Raw genomic sequence first — 19,595 nt, 5'->3', positions numbered from 1 at the left:
GGTTGTGCTTACAGCCCAACACCGTGCAGGACGTTTGGCATTTGCCAGAGAACACCAAGATTGGCAAATTCGCCACTGGCGCCCTGTGCTCTTCACAGATGAAAGCAGGTTCACACTGAGCACATGTGACAGACGTGACAGAGTCTGGAGACGCCGTGGAGAACGTTCTGCTGCCTGCAACATCCTCCAGCATGACCGGTTTGGCGGTGGGTCAGTAATGGTGTGGGGTGGCATTTCTTTGGGGGGCCGCACAGCCCTCCATGTGCTCGCCAGAGGTAGCCTGACTGCCATTAGGTACCGAGATGAGATCCTCAGACCCCTTGTGAGAGCATATGCTGGTACGGTTGGCCCTGGGTTCCTCCTAATGCAAGACAATGCTAGACCTCATGTGGCTGGAGTGTGTCAGCAGTTCCTGCAAGAGGAAGGCATTGATGCTATGGACTGGCCCGCCCGTTCCCCAGACCTGAATCCAATTGAGCACATCTGGGACATCATGTCTCACTCCATCGAGTTGGCGGATGCTTTTGTCCAGGTCTGGGAGGAGATCCCTCAGGAGACCATCCGCCACCTCATCAGGAGCATGCCCAGGCATTGTAGGGAGGTCATACAGGCATGTGGAGGCCAAAAACACTACTGAGCCTCATTTTGAATTGTTTTAAGGACATTACATCAAACTTGGATCGGCTTGTAGTGTGGTTTTCCACTTTGATTTTGAGTGTGACTCCAAATCCAGACCTCCATGGGTTGATAAATTTGATTTTCATTGATAATTTTTGTGTGATTTTGTTGTCAGCACATTCAACTATGTAAAGAAAGGAGTATTTAATGAGATTATTTAATTCATTCAGATCTAGGATGTTATTTTAGTGTTCCCTTTATTTTTTTTTAGCAGTGTATTTCATGTAGGCGCAAAGGGGATGGCAAAGGTTCAAAGTTCAAGCATGTGATAATTATATGAGGGAAATCCCCATCCACCATTTAAAAACAAGAGTTTAAAGGCTAACCTGTATTTTTCATGGTGTTTTTGTGTCTATGTGACAACATTTTTTGAAATTGGTCCAGTAGTGACTGAGTGCCCTGCAGTCAGCAGCAGCGAAACAGGACTGCAACATAATCCTTGCGGGTAATTGCGTCCTGTCAAAGCAGTTGAAAAAAGTGGTTGTTTTGTCACTGACATGCTCAGATTGTTCTTACAAGTGTCCTTTCCATAGTGTTGTCACACATAAACACATGGGAAATTACTGGAAAAATACTGAAGTTACCCTTTAACCTGTAATAAAAATTAATTAGCAATTAAAATTGTTTAAATTTGTATTGCCACTTAAAGTGGCCAGGTACCCATCAAACACATTCATTTCAGTCATTTTGAGGAGTATGGCTTAGCATGTGAACTGGAACTAACTGAGAAAATAACCCAGATGACGTCATAAGTGTTGTCTCAGCATTGGCTTGAAAGTGAAAATGTTTTATCAGGAGTTTAATATAAGTGGGCATTTGGATTGCAATACTACATCACTGAAGTACCCTTTAAAACCCAAAGACAATAACACGGTCATCTTTTACACTGCTCCACATAGAAGAAACTAAGACTGAATTCAGAAATCCAGTTCTTACCTCATTACCTGCCAAATTTCCTCGCTCAGCTTTCTTGTCATGTGTGCGCTCTAAGGCGGACTGGCAGAAGACTGTTGTTTAAAAACGCAGGAGATGCTATACTTAAAATCAGACTATTATACCCCAGTGCAATTGTCTGATACTTTACCTTCAGTGGTCTAGGAGGGCATAAGTTGAACATCAGTTCAATGATACAAAACATTATGACTTTCAACTCTTCATTTAACTTCATTTATAAAGCGATTTTCTTCAGATAAATTAAAAACTGTATCCTCCAGTCAAATTACTACATTTGTAAAAGAGTGCTAGATTAAAAAAAGAAACATTGATGCATGAGGTGCTGCCATAATGACAAAAAAAACACCACAGACGCACACACGTGACCTGAGGATAGGTAGCCTATAATGCAGAAAGCTGGAAAGTCTAACTAAAAGATATGAACATGCGTGGGTGCATGGCCCTCTGGGAAGTGATTCAGAGGTCATTACCATATAGAGAAGACAAAGACGTCTTTCTATCAAACAGGTGTTCAGCTCATGGGACATGTTTTTAAAGGCTCCATCATTTGTTTACACTCTCTTTATTTCTATAGCAACGTATACCTACTGGCAGGAGTCAGAGATGGATATTATATTTGAATGATAAAACTACTCAGGCTAATTCTGACAATATGAATTAAGTAGCCTACTGCAGCAGTTAGTCCTATTATAGGCTATATTTCCATCACTGAGTATTAAGCCTATCCGATCTCAACCTTGCTGGTTGAATGGGCTACATAGGTACTTCTATCTGATACCCCGAGCATATGTCTTCATCTGCCAGACACACTTTATGCTTCATGCATTTTTGAAGACATCACGCCCAAGAGTTTACACCACCTACCCATCCTCTCCCTGCCTGCAGGGTGAAGGAGGGCAGCGGTGCGCCTCCTCCGCCTCCCACATGTCGAAGAGATGGAAGCGCGCCAGGATGGGAAAGGCTTCCCGCTCCTGACAGGGAGGAACTGGTGCGCCAGGATACCCAAATATGGCCAGGCGATATCAGTTTGGAGCGCATGACTCAGCAGCAGACTATATAGGCTATCCTTAACCGATGAGATTGTTGTTGAGGATGGAGGGCAAAGTGGCTGCTGGAGTGTTGTAAGTGTCCCGGTAAGGTTGGAAAAGGCTCAGCGTGTTTTTGGATGGATTTGAGCTGAGAGACACATTGAAACCGACCTGTTAATAAATGACAATGAGTGTGGACGTGCACTTTTATGTGTTTAGCCTACCTGGGTTGAGCTTCCCACAAGCCGAATAGGCCTCGTCTTGTTTACAGTCCTTGTTACTGGCAACAACGTCATCGAGTCTATCTGACATCCCGGAGGCGGGGACCACAGAGGAAACAACCAATCAGCACGCCGGTTCGAGAGCTGGCGGAGTCGGACCATATAAATATAGCGGAGCTCGACGGCCGCATGTCACTAAAGAGGAAACAGAAGTGGAGCCCAAATTCATAGCAGAAAAGACTCCTACTCACGAGTGGATTGAAAACATCTGAATTAGTCACTGGACTCCGCTTTGAATCCAACTAAAGGTACAAATCGACGACTTGGTACAGTACAGTTCCACTATTTTGGAAGTTTTGCTCTGTTTTTGATAGATTTGATCTTCAGTATAATAATACAGCGGGACTTTGTGCCGGAGATTGAATCAATTGGGACACTGAAGCCTCGGTGTCCAAGCAGCAGCTTTGCAGCGCACTCTTGTATTTGACTGTCTAATTTGAAATATGTCCACAATAATGGAACAGCCTTTTTATGACGACTCGTTTCTCTCTGCTTATGGCCATCCAGGCGCAGCCCTGCCAGACTACAAGCTGCTAAAGCAGAATATGAACTTGAACTTCTCCGACTCATATCGGAACTCAAACTTCAAGTCACAGCACCTGCGCGCCGACAGTGATTTCTATTCCGCGGGGACGGCGGACGTGGGCTCCCTGAAGCTCGCCTCTCCTGAACTGGAGCGATTGATCATCCAGAACAGCAACGGGGTGATCACTACAACGCCGACACCTGCACATTACCTCTACAACCGCGGGATCACAGAGGAGCAGGAGGGCTTTGCTGACGGTTTTGTTAAAGCGTTGGACGACCTACACAAGATGAACCAGATGGCTCCTCCAAACGTGTCCATCAGCGCCGGTGGGGTTGCCTGCTCGACTCCAGCTTCAGTGTTCGGCTCATCCATGCAGCCAGAGCTCGAGTACACCACCCTGGGCGGCTGCAGCACGAACGCCAGCCTGTCTTCTGCAGCCAACTATCCTTCCACCACTATCAGCTACCTGCCGCACCACCAGTATCACCAGCATCCCCAGGCCGTTGCGCACGGATCTCACCATTTCCAGCACGCCCTGGCCGGTGCGGGCATCCATTCGCAGCGGTACGGCGGGTTGAAAGAGGAGCCTCAGACAGTCCCCGACATGCAGAGCAGCGACAGTGGGTCTCCGCCGATGTCTCCCATCGATATGGAGAACCAGGAGCGGATCAAAGCGGAGCGCAAGCGGCTGAGGAACCGGCTCGCAGCCTCCAAGTGTCGGAAGCGCAAGCTGGAGCGCATCTCTCGTCTGGAGGACAAGGTGAAAATTTTGAAAACTGACAACGCCGGACTGTCAAACACGGCTTCTGTACTGCGAGAGCAGGTGGCCCAACTCAAACAGAAAGTCATGACACACGTGAGCAGTGGCTGCCAGCTCATGTTAGCGCCCAAAGTCAAGTCTTATTGAAGAAACAATGCACTTTTAAAAACACTGGGAAAGAACTGCACTGACAAAACGATGAACAATGTCTTTATACATTGTCTGTGAGAGAGAACCGGACCATTATGGTTTCTTTGGCTGAAAGAGAAAAAGCCTACAAAGAAATCATAGACTAAAACACTTCGGGCATTTTTGAACAAGTTATTGAAAGTGTCGTCCTGACTTTGCCTGTTTACATTTAACTTTAATTGCAATTTGTCATTCATTCTTATGTAACTTATTTGTGTTTGTCAGGTTGAACCTGCTGAGTTTTTACTTGTACAGTATATATTTAAGTAAATGAAATTATGAACCCGAGACATATGTGTTGTTTCTTTTTGAGGTTCTATGTAGCCTATCTTACAAATGCCACCTCTTAGGAATTGTTAGTGATTCTCGTTAACATAACCACAGTGTTGTCAATCTCTCTGGTCAGCAGTTTAAGTTAACAGCAGCAGTTGCTTGACGTTGGAGACGTCCCAGCGTAGGATTGTTTCCGTATTGACGTACATACGTCAGTCCAAATATAGTCAGTTTTGCTGGCAAACGTCACATCACGAAAAGGTTTCCGGGAACTCCCTCCTACATTGCCCGTCAGAGCTGCTGCCGAGCTCCCCTTGACGCCACCTTCACACCACAATGTGTATGTGTAAATGAAGAGGTTGGTCAATGAGTGGTTTATTCGAGTTAAGGGAGTTTCCCCGTTTGCTTTCAGTTTCCCAAAACAAGTCGAGAGAACACACAGTAGTTGAGGAAACAGGGTTGAAAAAAGTTCCAGAGAAACATTTAGAATAGACTGATGTGAGAGCCAGTTTTAAAGTTACAAGAATTGATGCTTTAAAAAAGCTGGCAGAAATAAATGGCAGAGACATGTAGGATCCATACATAACAAATTACCTGAAAATAATCATGATTGGCTGTACAGTTTATCTGAAGAGTGTATCCCACTATATTTTTTACTTCAGTAAATAAGACATGGACTGGTGCCATCCAATGTTTCATACTCACTGGGGGGAGAAGGTATTGTCATTAGTTTGGAAAGGATGTAAAACAATGATACATGTGGTTAACTCTTTGCCTCAAACAGTGACATGTATCTGTAGTTGGGAGAGTCATGCAGGTCTGTTAAATCATATCCAACAATCCAGTCTTCCCCAATGAGCTGCAGTGCCATTTGGCAAGGCTAGGTTGCTGTGCTGAGTCATAACTCCCATATTAACAAAGATTTTACGGCCTTGTAACATGCTCAGATCCTCTGCCAGGCACAGGACTGATATGCCAAGCTCATTCCAAAAATTGTCTGCTGGCAAAATATTTTCAAAGATTTCAAGAGACTAAACTAGTAGACACCAATCACAGATTCAGGAAGATTTATGGCTCCATCTAGAGGTCACATGTGGAATAACTGACAATATCACATACAGCAGTCCCCTTTCAGTTATCAGACAACACAGGTTAGTCACATTTTTCCCCTTGTTTTAATAGAGATGGTAGTAAATTATTATTGACAGCAACGAAAAGTATCAATACTTTTTCTAAAAAAATAAAATAAAAGGGGAGCAAAACTTGACTTTCAGTGCTTGAGACTATGAGGTTGGTCACCACTTGTACACTGGACGTACAAAGATAAAATTTAACAAGGATTTATCTTAAGTTCTGAAATGCTGTTGGATTTAAAGCATTGGACGCTATGATATACTGCTTCACAGGGACACCTCTTATCTGAAGGCAAGTGCTAAAGTCAGCTGGAAGGTCTTCACGTTTACTGCTTAGAGAAGAAGTCTTTGCTCTTCTGAACATCTGGGATGATGGTGTCGCTCCCAGGTTTCCATCCAGCAGGGCACACTGGGTGGAGAGGGAGAAGGGACAAAGTTTACTACAAGGCATACGTGACACATATCCAGCAGGACAAAGTACATGTGTCAATTTCCAGGAAGGGTAAAGTAATAATGCAAGGCTATGTCCACAAACTAACCCTTCGAGTCAGTTAAAGGGAAACTCGTATAAATTATTTTTTAGGGGTTGTACATAGGGGGTGTTTCTATTAGATGTGCCAGAGATCAAGAAAAGTATGTATCAAAAGCAGTGAAGGTGAAAGAGGAATCCAGCACTCATGAACTGAATGTTTCAGGCAGATGACTTTTTAACCACCAAGTAATGCCGGCACCATTTCCTCAGCTCTAGCTCATTCATGTTTTGTCAAGCACACATCACAAGAAAGAGCAGTACTCCTAATTTAATATCTGACAAAAGTTTTACTTTTTTAACTATGAGGTTAAAAACACCACACACATGCACACTACATTTAAGTAATCAGCAGTTACTGATGAAATGTCTAGGAGTAGGTGGTAAGGCCACCAACATGATCAATGCATTTAGTTACAAATTCATGATTTTGAAATAAATAAAGCTTTAACACAAACAATTTTACTCACCTTCTCCATGTTTGTCAGTGTGCTGGAAGGCCTGGACCAGGCGCAGAGTTTCATCCACAGAGCGCCCCACAGGCAAGTCATTGATGGTGATCTGCCTCAAGATGCCCTTGTCGTCGATCACAAACAGACCCCTGAAAGGCACACATTAAGGTTATAGTATTGCATAACGTTGTCACATCTACATCCTTTAGTCTCTCCACACTTTCAGTGCTTACTATTTAAATGACATAAGCAGTCTGACCTGTATGCGATGCCGTCGTCCTCCTTCAGCACACCGTAGTCTCTGGAGATTGTCTTGGTGAGGTCTGCCACAAGGGGGATTTTCATATTTCCCAGACCTCCTTGCTTCCTTGGTGTGTTGATCCTGTAGGATAAAAATGACATTATAATTAGCTAATTTAAAAAAAACATTTAGTGTTGTGAGTGCATACAGGACTTGTCTTGATGTACTGTACTTAAGTTATTTAAAATAAATAAATGTAATCCTTCAAGATTCAGTGCATGTAGTGGTACTTTATGGATAAGTGTGGTTGTAAAACTAAAGTGATATCATAAGCAGAGGACAAAGTAGCCCTCAATGTTACCTAAACACAAGAAAACAATTCGTCTTTCTGGCAGTGGTGGACAAAACAATTGAATTCACGCTTCAAACTGAAAAATGCCTTTTGGACAGCAAAGATCTAAACTGTTTTTAAAAAATACACTCATTACATGAGTGAAGATGCTCCTTAAAACCTACAATGACGACATGAGAGCATGTTCCAACTGAGGTAAGACACAGTCTGTCAAATGTAAATGCTAAAACAATACACTGCTGGGTAATTTAGTATCCCATTCAAATTGAAAATTAAGAGACCGTTACCTCTTCTCAGTATATCAGGACTCAGAACTTATCAAGAATATGCAGAAACAGCAGTGACGAGAGATAAACTGGGGTGGGGGTTGTTTCAGATCTGCCAAAACCCCTCATTAAACCCCTCGGACTACTTAGAAATTGCCAACTAGGGATGTCCCAATCTCTGTCATTTAATGTAAAGAGTAATTTCTTCTTTTTTAAATTCATTTAGCTGACGCTTTTATCCAAAGCAACTTACAATATATGTCAGAGGTCACACGCCCCTGGAGCAACTAGGGATTAAGTGTCCTGCTCAGGGACACATTGCTCACATGTGTCGCAGTGGGAATTGAACCCTGGTCTCCCGCACGATAGGCATATGTCTTCACCTGCCCATGATCTGATATCTACAGAGTCATGGTCCGACAATTAGATATCAGACAGCTGAGTATTTCAAAGATCTGATACTGAAAGTGAAGTCTGAACCACAGCTTTCATTTAATAGATTCCTTGTGTGGGGTTTTCGTGTCCCACAGTGTTCAAGTGTTTTGTATATTTGTTGAGAGATTCACATTGTTGATGTAGATCTGTTAAAGCAGTAGAAACATTTTGTTAAAACTTCTCTGCTTATGCCACAAGTAGGCCGAGTGGATGTTATTGACAGCTATTGGCTCCACTGAAACAGTCAGTAAGGAAATTCTCACCATGCCAAGTGACTGAAGTGAGAGTCTACGGAGCAGCCGATAACCTCGCAGCCGATATTGCGGAACTCCTCTGCTCTGTCGCTGAAAGCAATAATCTCAGTCGGACACACAAAGGTGAAGTCCAGTGGGTAGAAGAAGAAGATGACATACTTCCCTGAACAGCACAGAAGGAAGAAAATGAGGCAGGTATTCATTCTAGTCAACCTACATTAGATATGCCCTCCTCCAACAAAAGTTGATGGGTCTCCACTTTAAAAATATATATATTATTTTTTTTTAAACCGCAAATACCGCCATTACTTTTGGTGTATAAAACCAATGAAAAATACCAGTTACCTCTGTATTCTGACAGCTTGATCTCCTTGAATTGTCCGTCCACTACAGCTGTGGCTTTGAAGTCTGGGGCAGTCTGGCCAATCTTAGCATTTCCAGAGGACATGATGTTGGTGGCAAATGACTGAGGGAGAGATAGAGATACACATAGTTAACAGAAAGTTCCTGATGCTCATACACACTTGCAGATAAGATAGATAAGCTCAGATGGGAGGAGCTTTGATAACAACATGACCCTCAGGCAACATGAGCAAGAGCACAAATACAATATTTACACAGAAAACACCAATAACCTGGTTTCCAGGTTTTGCAGCTTTTTCATAGTTTGTGCACTGCTCAAAAGCTTGCTCAGTAAGGCAAACCGACTTAAGGTCACATGCAAGTCATGTTCAGCCAGCAGGGAACAATAGCCTATTAGGACGGTTACATAACCGTGACAAAGCACATACTCACTGGGTGTGATATATATATATTTTTTTTTATATTAGAAATGTGCATGAGATTAAAAAAACAAACATGGTTGCAGTTTTAACCACTGCAGTTACATTGAACGCAGCATTTGATTTTAATGTTGATCCAGCCAGGCCTTCACAGCAGCCATTAGGTGTTTATTCTTTTAAATAAACATAGTTTTGGTGGTACAACAAACAAGGAGAACCCGCATTTGTCTTTCCTTGTCATAATTCAACAGTTTAACGCCAACAACCCTTAAAGTTCGTCGAGTAGCAGACATTAACATTACTTGGTCAAAGCTCAGCTGTGTAGCTCCAAGCTTTACACTTAAAGTCGTTTGTCAAATGAGCTGGTGGGTGCAAAGGTTGAACAAAGCGAGGGGGCACTGAGCAGTCTCTCCTGCAAGCTGCAGAAACAGGGACAAAGAAAGAGCCAGAAACAGGCCCAAATACTTAAGGAGGGGAAAAAACTCACCCGCATTGCTAGCGTAACATTAGCTTAATGTAGTAAACCTGGTTCTTTGTTGTCTCCCTGTGCCGGGCTTCTTTTGGCCGAGCCGTGCACACATAATGTGAACTTCAGACAGAAAACACACACACAAACAAACATATACTTATTTTTTACTCACCTGTCTTTATGTGAAACCGAGAAGAAGTTTGCAGCGAAAAGATCTGCTACTGGCAGGAGGAGAAAGTACTCAAAGAAGGGACGGCTGCGTGCAAGAAGTAGGCAGGGCCAGAGCTGTGGCCTCCGGAAAGGAAAAGAGCGTCTTTCAAAGTAAAAGTTGAGATGAGATTGTGCATCTGTGTCACTTTGACTCAGACAGGATGACTTCAGTCTTAAATATTGTCATACATTGGGACAGTGAACCCCATACACCTTGAAGTGTTGGTAAGAAACTCAAATACTGTAATTAAGTACAATTTTGAAGTACGAATATTGTACTTGAGTACATTCATGTTATTCTGCTTTAACCACAACATTTGCTGTCAACAACACTGATAGCTGCAGTAAGTAGTTACTTTTGACACACAATACATTGTTAAGGATTTAACTACCCAACACGGTATAAAGTAGTTAAAATAAGCTCCACGTCAACCAGCTACAGCTTACATGTTAATACATCAGTAATAGTAATCTGAAAATATAATATATGGTTATATCACATTGTCAGGAACCATTGTGCTGCCTAGTAGAGTACTTTTACTTTTTAATACTTTATATAAAATTCTGTTAGCATGTTTCTACTGTGTGGTACTGTATACTTTAATTTAAGTAAAAGTCTTGATAAAATTGGTCATGTGACCACACATTTTTGAAGAGTCATCCATTTTACTCACCCTGTGATGAAGAGAGGCCCATGGAATAAGTGATAAGCACATTTAAGATAAAAAAAAACTGTATTTTGCCATTCAAAGTGATTTTTTTTATGCTCAAGGAGTCCTGATTCTTGTGTCTGAACAATTAAAGGTTTGAGAATATCTTACGCATGTGTTATTGCTTTATGAAGTTATAATATGAGGCTATACTGTTAGTATGATGTTTCCCTTGAACTGCTGAATGACACGATTTTGTTAAAATGGCAGGGATGGAGTAATTTGAGCCAAAAGACCTGGGGGAAGTTGAGCAAGCTATTTTAATGTAATTTTACAATGCATTTTTATGCATCACCAAAATGATGTGGCATTTTAGAACAAAAACCATCATGGCATGCTTCTATAAATGGAAGACAGACATCCTAAATTATATGTACATATTTTAGTTGGAGACATTACTGTCATGTCCTCACTTTAAAGACACCTCAAGTAAAAACTGGCTGAACTCACCCGCTCTCCCCTACAAAGTTTCAGGTGCAGTTTCATTCATTCATACATATTCATGTAGGGTTCTCATGACTGGTTGCAGTGTAGTTCTGTTATCCAAGAGGCATTGGTTAATACTCATTTTGCTTAAATTCCCCATTTGTTACTTCTCCTCTTGGCCTGTTAAAGACTCTACTCTTATCTCAGAGAATATCCAAGTTTTTTTTTTCTTCTCATAAATCTCTTAAAGTCTGAGTTTTATCTCGGAATATTACCCTCCCTCCTCCGGCTCTGTGATTTTGTTGTGATTCGCTTACCAGTAACATCAAATAGTGAGTTTTCTTTTTCACTGTAAAATATAATTACACGTAGATGGTCACTAGAGGGCACACGTCTCCTGAGGCTGTGGTGGCACGGCCCCGGTACTTTTATTTTGAAAAAACACGACACAGGGAATATTTGTACCATTACTTCAGCTAAGCTTGTCAATGGGAGTGATACTGATGCACTGAGGCAGATTGTTCTGGCTTGAGGTAAATTAACCATTATCTATCTATTATTTATAACTGTCGTTTGGTTTCTAGTCAAGGTGGCACGATGTGTAGCTACTGTCTGTTCCGCTAAAATTAAATGTAATTTGAGCTAGCATGCAGCTAACGGTAGCTTGCTTCCTTAGCAAAACAAAGGTAACGTTAGCAACAGAGGTATCATTAGCTCAGGGTTAGCTTTTATATCTTTAACTTACAAGATGCTTCGGCCACTTACAAAAGTATAATTAGTCTATTGATACTTTTTTAAAATGCGAACAGTACAAACTGAAATAGGGATGTTTTTCAATAGGTAGATAACTTAGACATAGATATTTTACTGTCGCGAGGTTGCAATCGTGTCACGTTATTTTAAGGTTGGCTGTCTGGAAGTTTGTTTTGCATTTCGGCATCTATAACAACTAAAAATATCTGATCTGTAAAATGTATTCCACGCTAGTGATAATATTAAATTATTTGAATCAGGATTGAAAATTTAAAACATCCTCTTCAACACGGAATCCGCTGGAAATCAACTTTCTCATCCCTCTAAATAAACAGTATCAGCAGCCATGGATTCACAAGGTAAGAGAGCCTCTTATATAATAGTAACCAATAATTACATTTCTGATGTTACATTGTTAAAAGATCCTAAATGTGCTCATGCTCTCTTTACTTGTTGGTTTTATTTCATTAGTTATCACCATGATTTCATCACAGTAGATTTGATTCTTGAACAATGTCTCATTATTTCTTTCAGTACAACGTAATCCAGGATATGCCTTGTTTCATATCTTATTTAAATACTTATTTAATTTGATCCCATTTTACTCTTTGCAGTTAGTTGTGCATATCACTATTCTAGGCTTGTTATGTAGGGATGCAGCAATCTGATCTACCAAATAGATATCGTGCAGAGACGTGTTTCCTCTTTCTGGTACATTCAGTCATGGCTGGCCACCTCCTTAGTTTTTAGTGGCACAGCAAACTCTGACCTCATGTTACCCTGCAGATAACGGATCTCAAAGAATCCCACGTAGTGTGATACACATGTGCTGGAGATTTCAAAGTTGGGAAAACGAGAGAACTGGTATTGGTATCAGCATATAACCTGAGTTGAGCTATTTGAATTTTTACCTGGAGAGAAAAAGTCAGATTGGTGCATCCCTACTGAGTTGTGTTAATTGAAACTCATATTATTATCTAATTTTGACATAAGTGAATGTTGGAGGCTGGAAGCAAATGGCAAATATTAGTCAGGATTTTTAGTGTTTGTCAGGTCATTACAAAACAAGCTTCAGGCTTGTTCCTTTTCTTGACTAAAGTTCTCCCATTTAATTTGTGATGACAAACTCCCATCTGAACTTGCCCCAGCAACCCCACAGCCAATCATGTGTGAGGTCTGTGGAACTTACTTTGAGACAAGACGAGGACTCTCCAACCATGCCCGCCTCCATCTACGGCAGCTCGGTATAACATCAGAAAACAGCGGAGCTCCCATTGACCTCCTCTACCAGCTCATCCAGGAGAGAGATGGCCCCCTGCCTGATTTCAAAGCAGACTCTTCTGTACCTGGGTTGACCCCTCTCAAAAAATCATCCCAGCAGGAGTCCAAGACGTCGTCCGTACCAGAGGACAGGAGTGATTCCTTCAAAGAAGGGAGTAGGGTCATGTCAACTCCGCAAAAGAAGGATCACGAGGGATCTCCAGCCAGACTGAAAGATGCAACAACCTCTCTCCTCCCATCATCCCCCTCTGGTCTTAGGCTGGTTGCATCTAGTGCAAGTGAAGGCAGCAGTTCATCTTCCTTAGAGCGCCAAACCACAACAAAGCCACTGTGGGCGCCGCTTGAAACTGACGCCCCCATCACCCTAGGTATGACTGAATTTTGAATAGATGTTATAAAGAAATGTGTAAAGTCGTAAGGGGAGCTTCAACTCCCAGGTACATTATATGATTACATGACCATTCATACCAGGTAGTTATAAATGTAGCATTTTTGTTTTTGTAAAGTTAACATGATGGCATTGTCTCCTTGTGACTGGGTACCTTTCACTCATCATTTTCTTCAGACACCAACGATGAGGTCCATGTTTGCCAGCTGTGTGGCTGCTGGTACGAGACACGCAAAGGCCTGGCCAGTCATGCTCGGGCCCATCTGCGCCACATTGGAATCCCTGACAGTGAGATCAAGGGCAGCCCCATTGATCTTCTTTACAAGATCATGGAGGAGGAAGACCTCAAGCCTATCAGCAGTGAACAACACAAGGAGCTCACCTCAAACAGTCCGCCTAGATCCTCTTCCAAACGTCCCTCCAGTCTGTCCTCTCCGCCGGCATCTCCTCCAAGCAAACAGTCTAAAACCTCAGAGGAGTGTACCTGTATTCTGTGCGGGGAGGAGTTTGAGAATCGTAAAGGCCTGGCCTGCCACGCACGCGCTCATCTGCGTCAGATCGGAGTGGTTGACCTGCTGGGGAAAAGCTCTGCAATTGACACTGTTAGGGAACTTGTCAGCAGTGGCATGCTAGAAGCCATACACCCCCTCAAAACAAACTGTACAGGGAGCTCATCTGCAGCGCCATCACCTGCAAGCCAATCACAAACCTCATTTCTCTCCACATCCCTCACTCAGTCTCCTCAAATTCCTGTTAACAAGGCGCCAAAGGCTAAGAAAGGCTTTCGGCTTGCAGTGGACCCCCTTTACAGGAAGCCCAAGTCTGAGCCTGTGGAGGTAGAGGTGTCTGTTCAGCCCAAGGGATCAAGCACTAACAGCAATTCTCCCAAGCAGAAGTCACCCGCTGCTGCTGCTTCAAAGCCTCTCAATGCAGGTAAAGCAGAGAGCCATTGATCTACAAGAGTTGTTGACAAATGCTATTTGTTCGTCACCATATCATGTTATTATATGCTGCAGTTCAGTAAATTTTTGATTCATGCTGTCAGCAGCTATGATATATCCCTTATTCTTTGAGTTTATAAATTGGTTTGTGTATGTACACCAAAGTTAGATGTATCCTCTTATTTTCACTCCTACATTTCTCAGTGTCCTCCACAGACGTCCCGTCCCTGCCAACAGTCCTTTGCGATTACTGTGGCCAGCTGTTTGAGACACGCAAAGCCCTGTCTTGCCACGCCCGTGCCCACCTGCGCCAGCTCGGCCTCACCTGGTCGATCAAAACATCACCGATTGATCTCCTCAAAGAGGTCATGATGCAGGGTGAAGAAGGCAAGAAAGAGTCTGTGCGCAGCGGGTCATCAGGCAAAGCCACGTGGACCCCTCAAGGCTCCAGAAGGTCCCTGGACAGCCTCCAGTCAAGGGACCCATCCACCAACTCCTGCACCTCACCTCTCGATTATTCCATGAAAGAGAAATCCCCGTCTGGCAAGAGTGGGGCCTCACACGCCGGTAAGAGATTAACAGCACTGTAAAGCAACAGTTTGGCTATTTATGTGAGTTTAACAATCACGGTGAGTCACACTGCTGCACTACTCTGTGACATGTTTCTTAACTGTGATGAACATGGGTACCGAGTCAGTCCTACATACAATACTCACTAGAGCACGAAAGGTGTGTTAGCCCGCAACTGAAAATAATCCTCAGCAAATACAGTAGTTACTCTTGTTAAAAACTACACTGGCCAGGTGTTTAAGGAAATGAAAAAACACACTTTATATTTGTGACCTATCTAAGTAGGAACAAATGGGTCTGAGTGCAGCAGGCAGGATAGGATACAGGATGAAAAACAGAATTGCATCACTCTCATCCTTCAAATTTCATTTTACAGATTAGCTGCTTTTCCACATAATCTCTCTCTATGAGACGCATCCCCCAGTGCGATGATGTCTCAACACGTGCTGTACTTTGACTAAGGGAAGCATTTCACTTTTACCTCAACAGGAAAACAGCAGTCTTGCCATCACTCTGCTGCCCCTGCCTGCATACACTAAAATCCACATGCACACGTGGAGAGGTTTTAAAAAAACGTTCTGTTAGATGAGATGAAACCACTCACTGTGGTAGTGGAGGATTAACCAGGTTCAACGTATGGGGAAAATACCACAAATCTCAGTTTTCACGCAGTTATAACATTACAAAAGTATTCCAGGACAACACCAAACTGGTAATACATGATTAATCTGTCGTTGGTATCTATACCTGTGCTTGTCAAAATATGTCTCATCTTCTTTGTGTCAGACACATCATGTGAGCTTTGTGGGTTTGAATTTGAAAACCGGAAGGCCCTGGCCAGTCATGCGCGGGCCCACCTCCGACAGCTAGGAATCATAGAATGGAAAGCAGACGGAGCGAGTTCACCTATCGAACTCCTCAGTGAGTTGATCCGGAAGGACCCAGAAAAGGTGGCAGCGATAACCCAGCGCTATCGTATGGGGGACCTTTTCATCAAGAAGGTGGGCTGTGCTCAAAAATATGTTCAAAAAAAGTCCCATTCACATTTGGATACACACAAACAATATATTAAGCGATGTAAATTCTAATTTACAGTAAATTTTTTCACTCCCAGAGAAATGCTGCTTCGCCATGTCTGTCTACAGACTCTGACTCTGTGCCTGGCAGCAGCCTGCGGCATTCGGTGCAGCACTCAGGTGTGACTGCTGGCTCATCCAGACAATCGCAAGGACACACACGGACTATTGGAGCGCACAGGGACCCTGGTGTGCGCTCCCCAAGGGGTGAGAAATGAAAGACTCTGAAAAATAGCTAGATACAGAGATGCTGAAACTGATAAAGATTTTTTCTGCATGTTTTTCTAACACCTTTCTGTGTGGTTTCAGGGCTCCATCCACCAAAACATGTAGTGACCGCACGGGGAAATAATCAGGACACCAATTCCCACCAACCATCACGGTCAGGCAGCATCCCGGCTATGCTGCCGAAGCCCCCACTAACACCACTGGTCAAACTGGTGGGCAAAATCTATTCCCTCAAGTGCAGGTCAGTCTAAAATATAAATTTACATAGATACCCATTAGGGTTTCGAATAACGGACCTTTACAGTTTATGTGTACAAAATAAAATGAATAAAAATACCTCAAACAAATCAAGTCAACTAATGTCCTTCATAATGGACGTATGTAATGCCAGTCATACTGTACCTACAGTACCATTTTCAGCAGCTTTTGTTGTCATGTATTCAAAAATCAATGTGTTTATGGCATTTTGCCATTATTAAGTAGTAGTTGGTAGAGATGTGACAGGAAATGAGAGAAGAAAGACAGATAATCATTCTCAAATTAGCAAATTGCTTTGTGTTCATAACCACTGGTGGGTCGTTCTGTATTTTTGTCATTTAAGTTTTATTCATTTTAACACATTAACTTTGTACAACTGTACATAGTTAATATAAATATATATATAAAATCTGTATATCTATATCTGTCCAGGTTGCATAATACCAAACATAGACTTTAAAAATGTATGTCTGTATGCTAAATACTAAAATAGTATTTAGCATGCAGACAGAGATGTTATCTGGTATTACGTTACAAGACGTGGTGGATATTTTAAAAGCACAGACCAGGTAAAGTGAAAGTGAGTAAGTGAATACCACTGCAGATGTTATTGGGTACCACGTTGGATTTGATTGTTTCGATAGGCTGTGTCATTAACAAGCCTCCTACACATGCGGTGCACCACCTGCTGTAAGAGACCGGTTCTGTGTCTTTTTGGTGACTTTATTAAACATACTGCTTGTGGAGAAAGTCAGCAGAGCAGACACATAGAGACAGAGAGAGAGAATAAGAAATAGGTGGGGCAAGCCGGTGTGTTTGCTGTAATTGTGCTTTTAGACCAAACGCGAATTTCATCCTTTGCGAGGCTTTCCTCGCGTGAGTACATTCGCTGCAAGTGTTCACACACAACACGAGAAGGCGATTTGAACCTGAAAAATTCGCTCGAGTTGGAAATTTTCAACTCACGTGAAGCCCTTCGCGTTGCCTTCGCGTCGCCAGCACCGCCCCCTTTGCGTCGCTTCGTGCCGCCCGACAGGAAATCGCGGCCCTAGGCGTCTTTGCATTGACTTCGTATGTAAACTTATCGCCACGAAAGCTCGCTTCGCTTTTGGTCTGAAAGCACAGTAAGAGACTAGAGGTGTAGCGTAGTGACAAGGGAGAACTGAAGGGAAAAGCAAGGTGAGCAGATTCAAGTACTTAGTAAACACGAAAATTAGGTGGAGAATGAAGAAGAATTGAAATGGTAAAATAAGAAACCTGCTAGAAATAGAAATATATCCCACTAACACAGTTAATGCAGCTGAGAACACACTCCCCTTCTCTGTCCTGCTGTTCAGGTTCTGTCAAGAAGTCTTTCATGGACCTCTGTCTGTTCAAGAGCAGTGGATCACACACCTGCAGAAACACATCCTGTCACTGGGCTACAAAGGCAAAGCATCTCCTCCAGCTGCACCAGTGGCTGCTCCAGCACTTGTCGACCCAGTAGCTGTCTAGTCCACGAAATCTTTTTGTAGTAAACATTAAAAAAGGTCGTCATTTTCCAGTGTCATGTCTGAGGATCGTCTTGATGTCTATTTTGAGGTGACAAATTGTGAGAAAATTTGATGTTCACTTTTTGTCCCAGAGAGGGCATACATGAGCCATATGAGGAAAGCAGCAGAACAAAATCCACTCAGGTAAAATCCAACAGAAAGTTTTTTGGAAAGAATATCCAAAGACAGTTCATCCCTCATTTTGATGGTCAGTGCTTTTCTCCTCCTGCTCACAATTCCTTCCATTGTACTGATAATGTGTTGCTACGTGAGTTTCCCACACTGAGAGAATGTTGATAAGTGATTTTCACTTTTTTTTTTTTTTTTTTTTTTTGTCTTACTGAATAGACTGCCATGGTCGCCATTTTCACTGTGATATACTTTGTCTCCTTTATAAGCCTTTCAAGGGAGTCTTGTTTTATACGTTGCATATACAAGTGTTTTACTATAAATCAGGAAGGATTACATTTTCTTTTTACAAATGGTAATGTTTTTGAATGACACAACAATGATACCAGAAAGATGCATATAGTAATTTGAATCCAACTGGTGACAACTTGATTCAAACTAAGGCCATCGATAACATAAATGTCCTAAAAAGCATCAACCGTCTTGAACACAGAGACATTGTGTTTCCGTTTGTTGCCATTTACTTCAGGTATAACTACTAAACATGTACTGTTTTTCTGGTCTTTTTTACCTTTCTTTTTTAACACTTATTATGTAAATTAAAATATGTCTTGTATATGGCCATATAGTGTGTGAAAGATTAAAATCAAAATCAATTTACTACAACCTGCGTTTCACCAGCAGCTGCGGCACTCACTGTGAGAATATGCAAATACAGTGTGTCCACATTGCAATTACATGTACATGTCTATGAATATAATCCAATATATTGAACAAGTTTCCATGTATTCTGCACAGTCTGTCACGTCTCCATTCACCAGCATTCATTGTTGTATCTCCTCATTTACATTGTGTTTTCCTTTTGCTGTGTCTGCTATCCCCTTTTATTTAAGATTTGTTTTTAAAGACATCTTTGGGGAGCTGACATAGATTTCTTTTACCACTCTTGTTTTTTTTTCTTCGCACCTGCTCATTAATAGCTCTCGTCTTTGGTCAATGTCTAGGCCACAAGAGCACCCTGTCAAATGTTTTTGTTGTTCAGCTTTGAGCTCTTGACAGCCATTGCAGTTGTGTCACACTCACCACTATATGTGTAAATTTAATTAATGTACAACAATAAATAAATTAGATGGCTTGTTTAGTCACAAAATGATTTTTCTTGCATCAGTTTGCTTTTGCTGGACATGTCAGCCGTCAGCACAGTGAAAATCAAAAAGAAACATGCAATTGTTGCGAAACGTTTGTTGTAAAAGTGAGTGTATCAATGATATTACATAACTGTCCACTTATGAGAAAACACTGCTGTCTCCATTTTCACTTGTCCTTTCCACTAAAAACTCATCATTGTATCTCAGGCTCGTTTAACATGTCAAGCTTTCATGCTTTGGCCTGCCAGGATGTAACTCCCTCTGTTGAAAGAATGTGGTGAGTATGTGTGAGTGTGTATTGTATCCACTGGATGTATTTCACAGTTTTCCATGCAGATTG

General features: G+C 42.2%; 3 protein-coding genes across 4 annotated transcripts; 2 read left to right on the top strand and 1 right to left on the bottom strand.

Moving 5' to 3' along the window:
• The first annotated feature begins 2,780 nt into the window (after positions 1-2,780).
• Positions 2,781-4,707, top strand: LOC123969522 (transcription factor jun-B-like). Of its 2 annotated transcripts, XM_046046998.1 has the most exons (2): positions 2,781-3,189; positions 3,449-4,707. In XM_046046998.1, exon 2 carries the CDS (start codon positions 3,487-3,489, stop codon positions 4,375-4,377), a length of 891 nt encoding a protein of 296 aa, XP_045902954.1. In that variant the 5' UTR covers positions 2,781-3,189; positions 3,449-3,486; the 3' UTR covers positions 4,378-4,707. The 2 variants fall into 2 exon arrangements, with proteins under 2 accessions (XP_045902954.1, XP_045902953.1); XM_046046997.1 differs by lacking the exon at positions 2,781-3,189 and having other exon boundaries at positions 3,196-4,707.
• Positions 4,708-5,848: 1,141 nt separating this feature from the next.
• prdx2 (peroxiredoxin 2) lies at positions 5,849-9,932 on the bottom strand. The gene is made up of 6 exons (XM_046046999.1): positions 9,778-9,932; positions 8,700-8,820; positions 8,364-8,517; positions 7,066-7,188; positions 6,825-6,955; positions 5,849-6,234 (listed from the first exon to the last, which is right to left on the bottom strand). The coding sequence occupies exons 2-6, from the start codon at positions 8,800-8,802 to the stop codon at positions 6,152-6,154; spliced, it is 594 nt and encodes a 197-aa protein (XP_045902955.1). The 5' UTR covers positions 8,803-8,820; positions 9,778-9,932; the 3' UTR covers positions 5,849-6,151.
• A 1,429-nt stretch (positions 9,933-11,361) lies between these two features.
• LOC123970170 (protein Wiz-like) lies at positions 11,362-19,260 on the top strand. Its single transcript, XM_046048072.1, has 9 exons — positions 11,362-11,484; positions 11,965-12,063; positions 12,853-13,353; positions 13,551-14,306; positions 14,519-14,881; positions 15,671-15,885; positions 15,999-16,167; positions 16,270-16,429; positions 17,784-19,260. Exons 2-9 carry the CDS (start codon positions 12,051-12,053, stop codon positions 17,938-17,940), a joined length of 2,334 nt encoding a protein of 777 aa, XP_045904028.1. The 5' UTR covers positions 11,362-11,484; positions 11,965-12,050; the 3' UTR covers positions 17,941-19,260.
• The last annotated feature ends 335 nt before the right edge of the window (positions 19,261-19,595 follow it).

This window comes from Micropterus dolomieu, linkage group LG04 (genome assembly GCF_021292245.1).
Source record: "Micropterus dolomieu isolate WLL.071019.BEF.003 ecotype Adirondacks linkage group LG04, ASM2129224v1, whole genome shotgun sequence".
In the NCBI taxonomy this organism is placed as follows: Eukaryota; Metazoa; Chordata; class Actinopteri; order Centrarchiformes; family Centrarchidae; genus Micropterus; species Micropterus dolomieu.
The sequence above is the reverse complement of the archived record's forward strand: the minus strand, read 5'-3'. Positions and strand labels throughout refer to the sequence as shown.

Bases quoted from the DNA above. Each gene is read 5' to 3' on its own strand.
- LOC123969522 (XM_046046997.1), top strand. From the start codon at position 3,385: ATGTCCACAATAATGGAACAGCCTTTTTATGACGACTCGTTTCTCTCT.
- prdx2 (XM_046046999.1), bottom strand. From the start codon at position 8,802: ATGTCCTCTGGAAATGCTAAGATTGGCCAGACTGCCCCAGACTTCAAA. The intron at 7,189-8,363 runs GTGAGAATTTCC...TTTATCCTACAG, and splicing joins CACTTCAGTCACTTGGCATG to GATCAACACACCAAGGAAGC. The intron at 6,956-7,065 runs GTCAGACTGCTT...TGTGCCTTTCAG, and splicing joins GACGACGGCATCGCATACAG to GGGTCTGTTTGTGATCGACG.
- LOC123970170 (XM_046048072.1), top strand. The intron at 14,882-15,670 runs GTAAGAGATTAA...TCTTTGTGTCAG, and splicing joins GAGTGGGGCCTCACACGCCG to ACACATCATGTGAGCTTTGT. The intron at 16,168-16,269 runs GTGAGAAATGAA...GTGTGGTTTCAG, and splicing joins TGGTGTGCGCTCCCCAAGGG to GGCTCCATCCACCAAAACAT.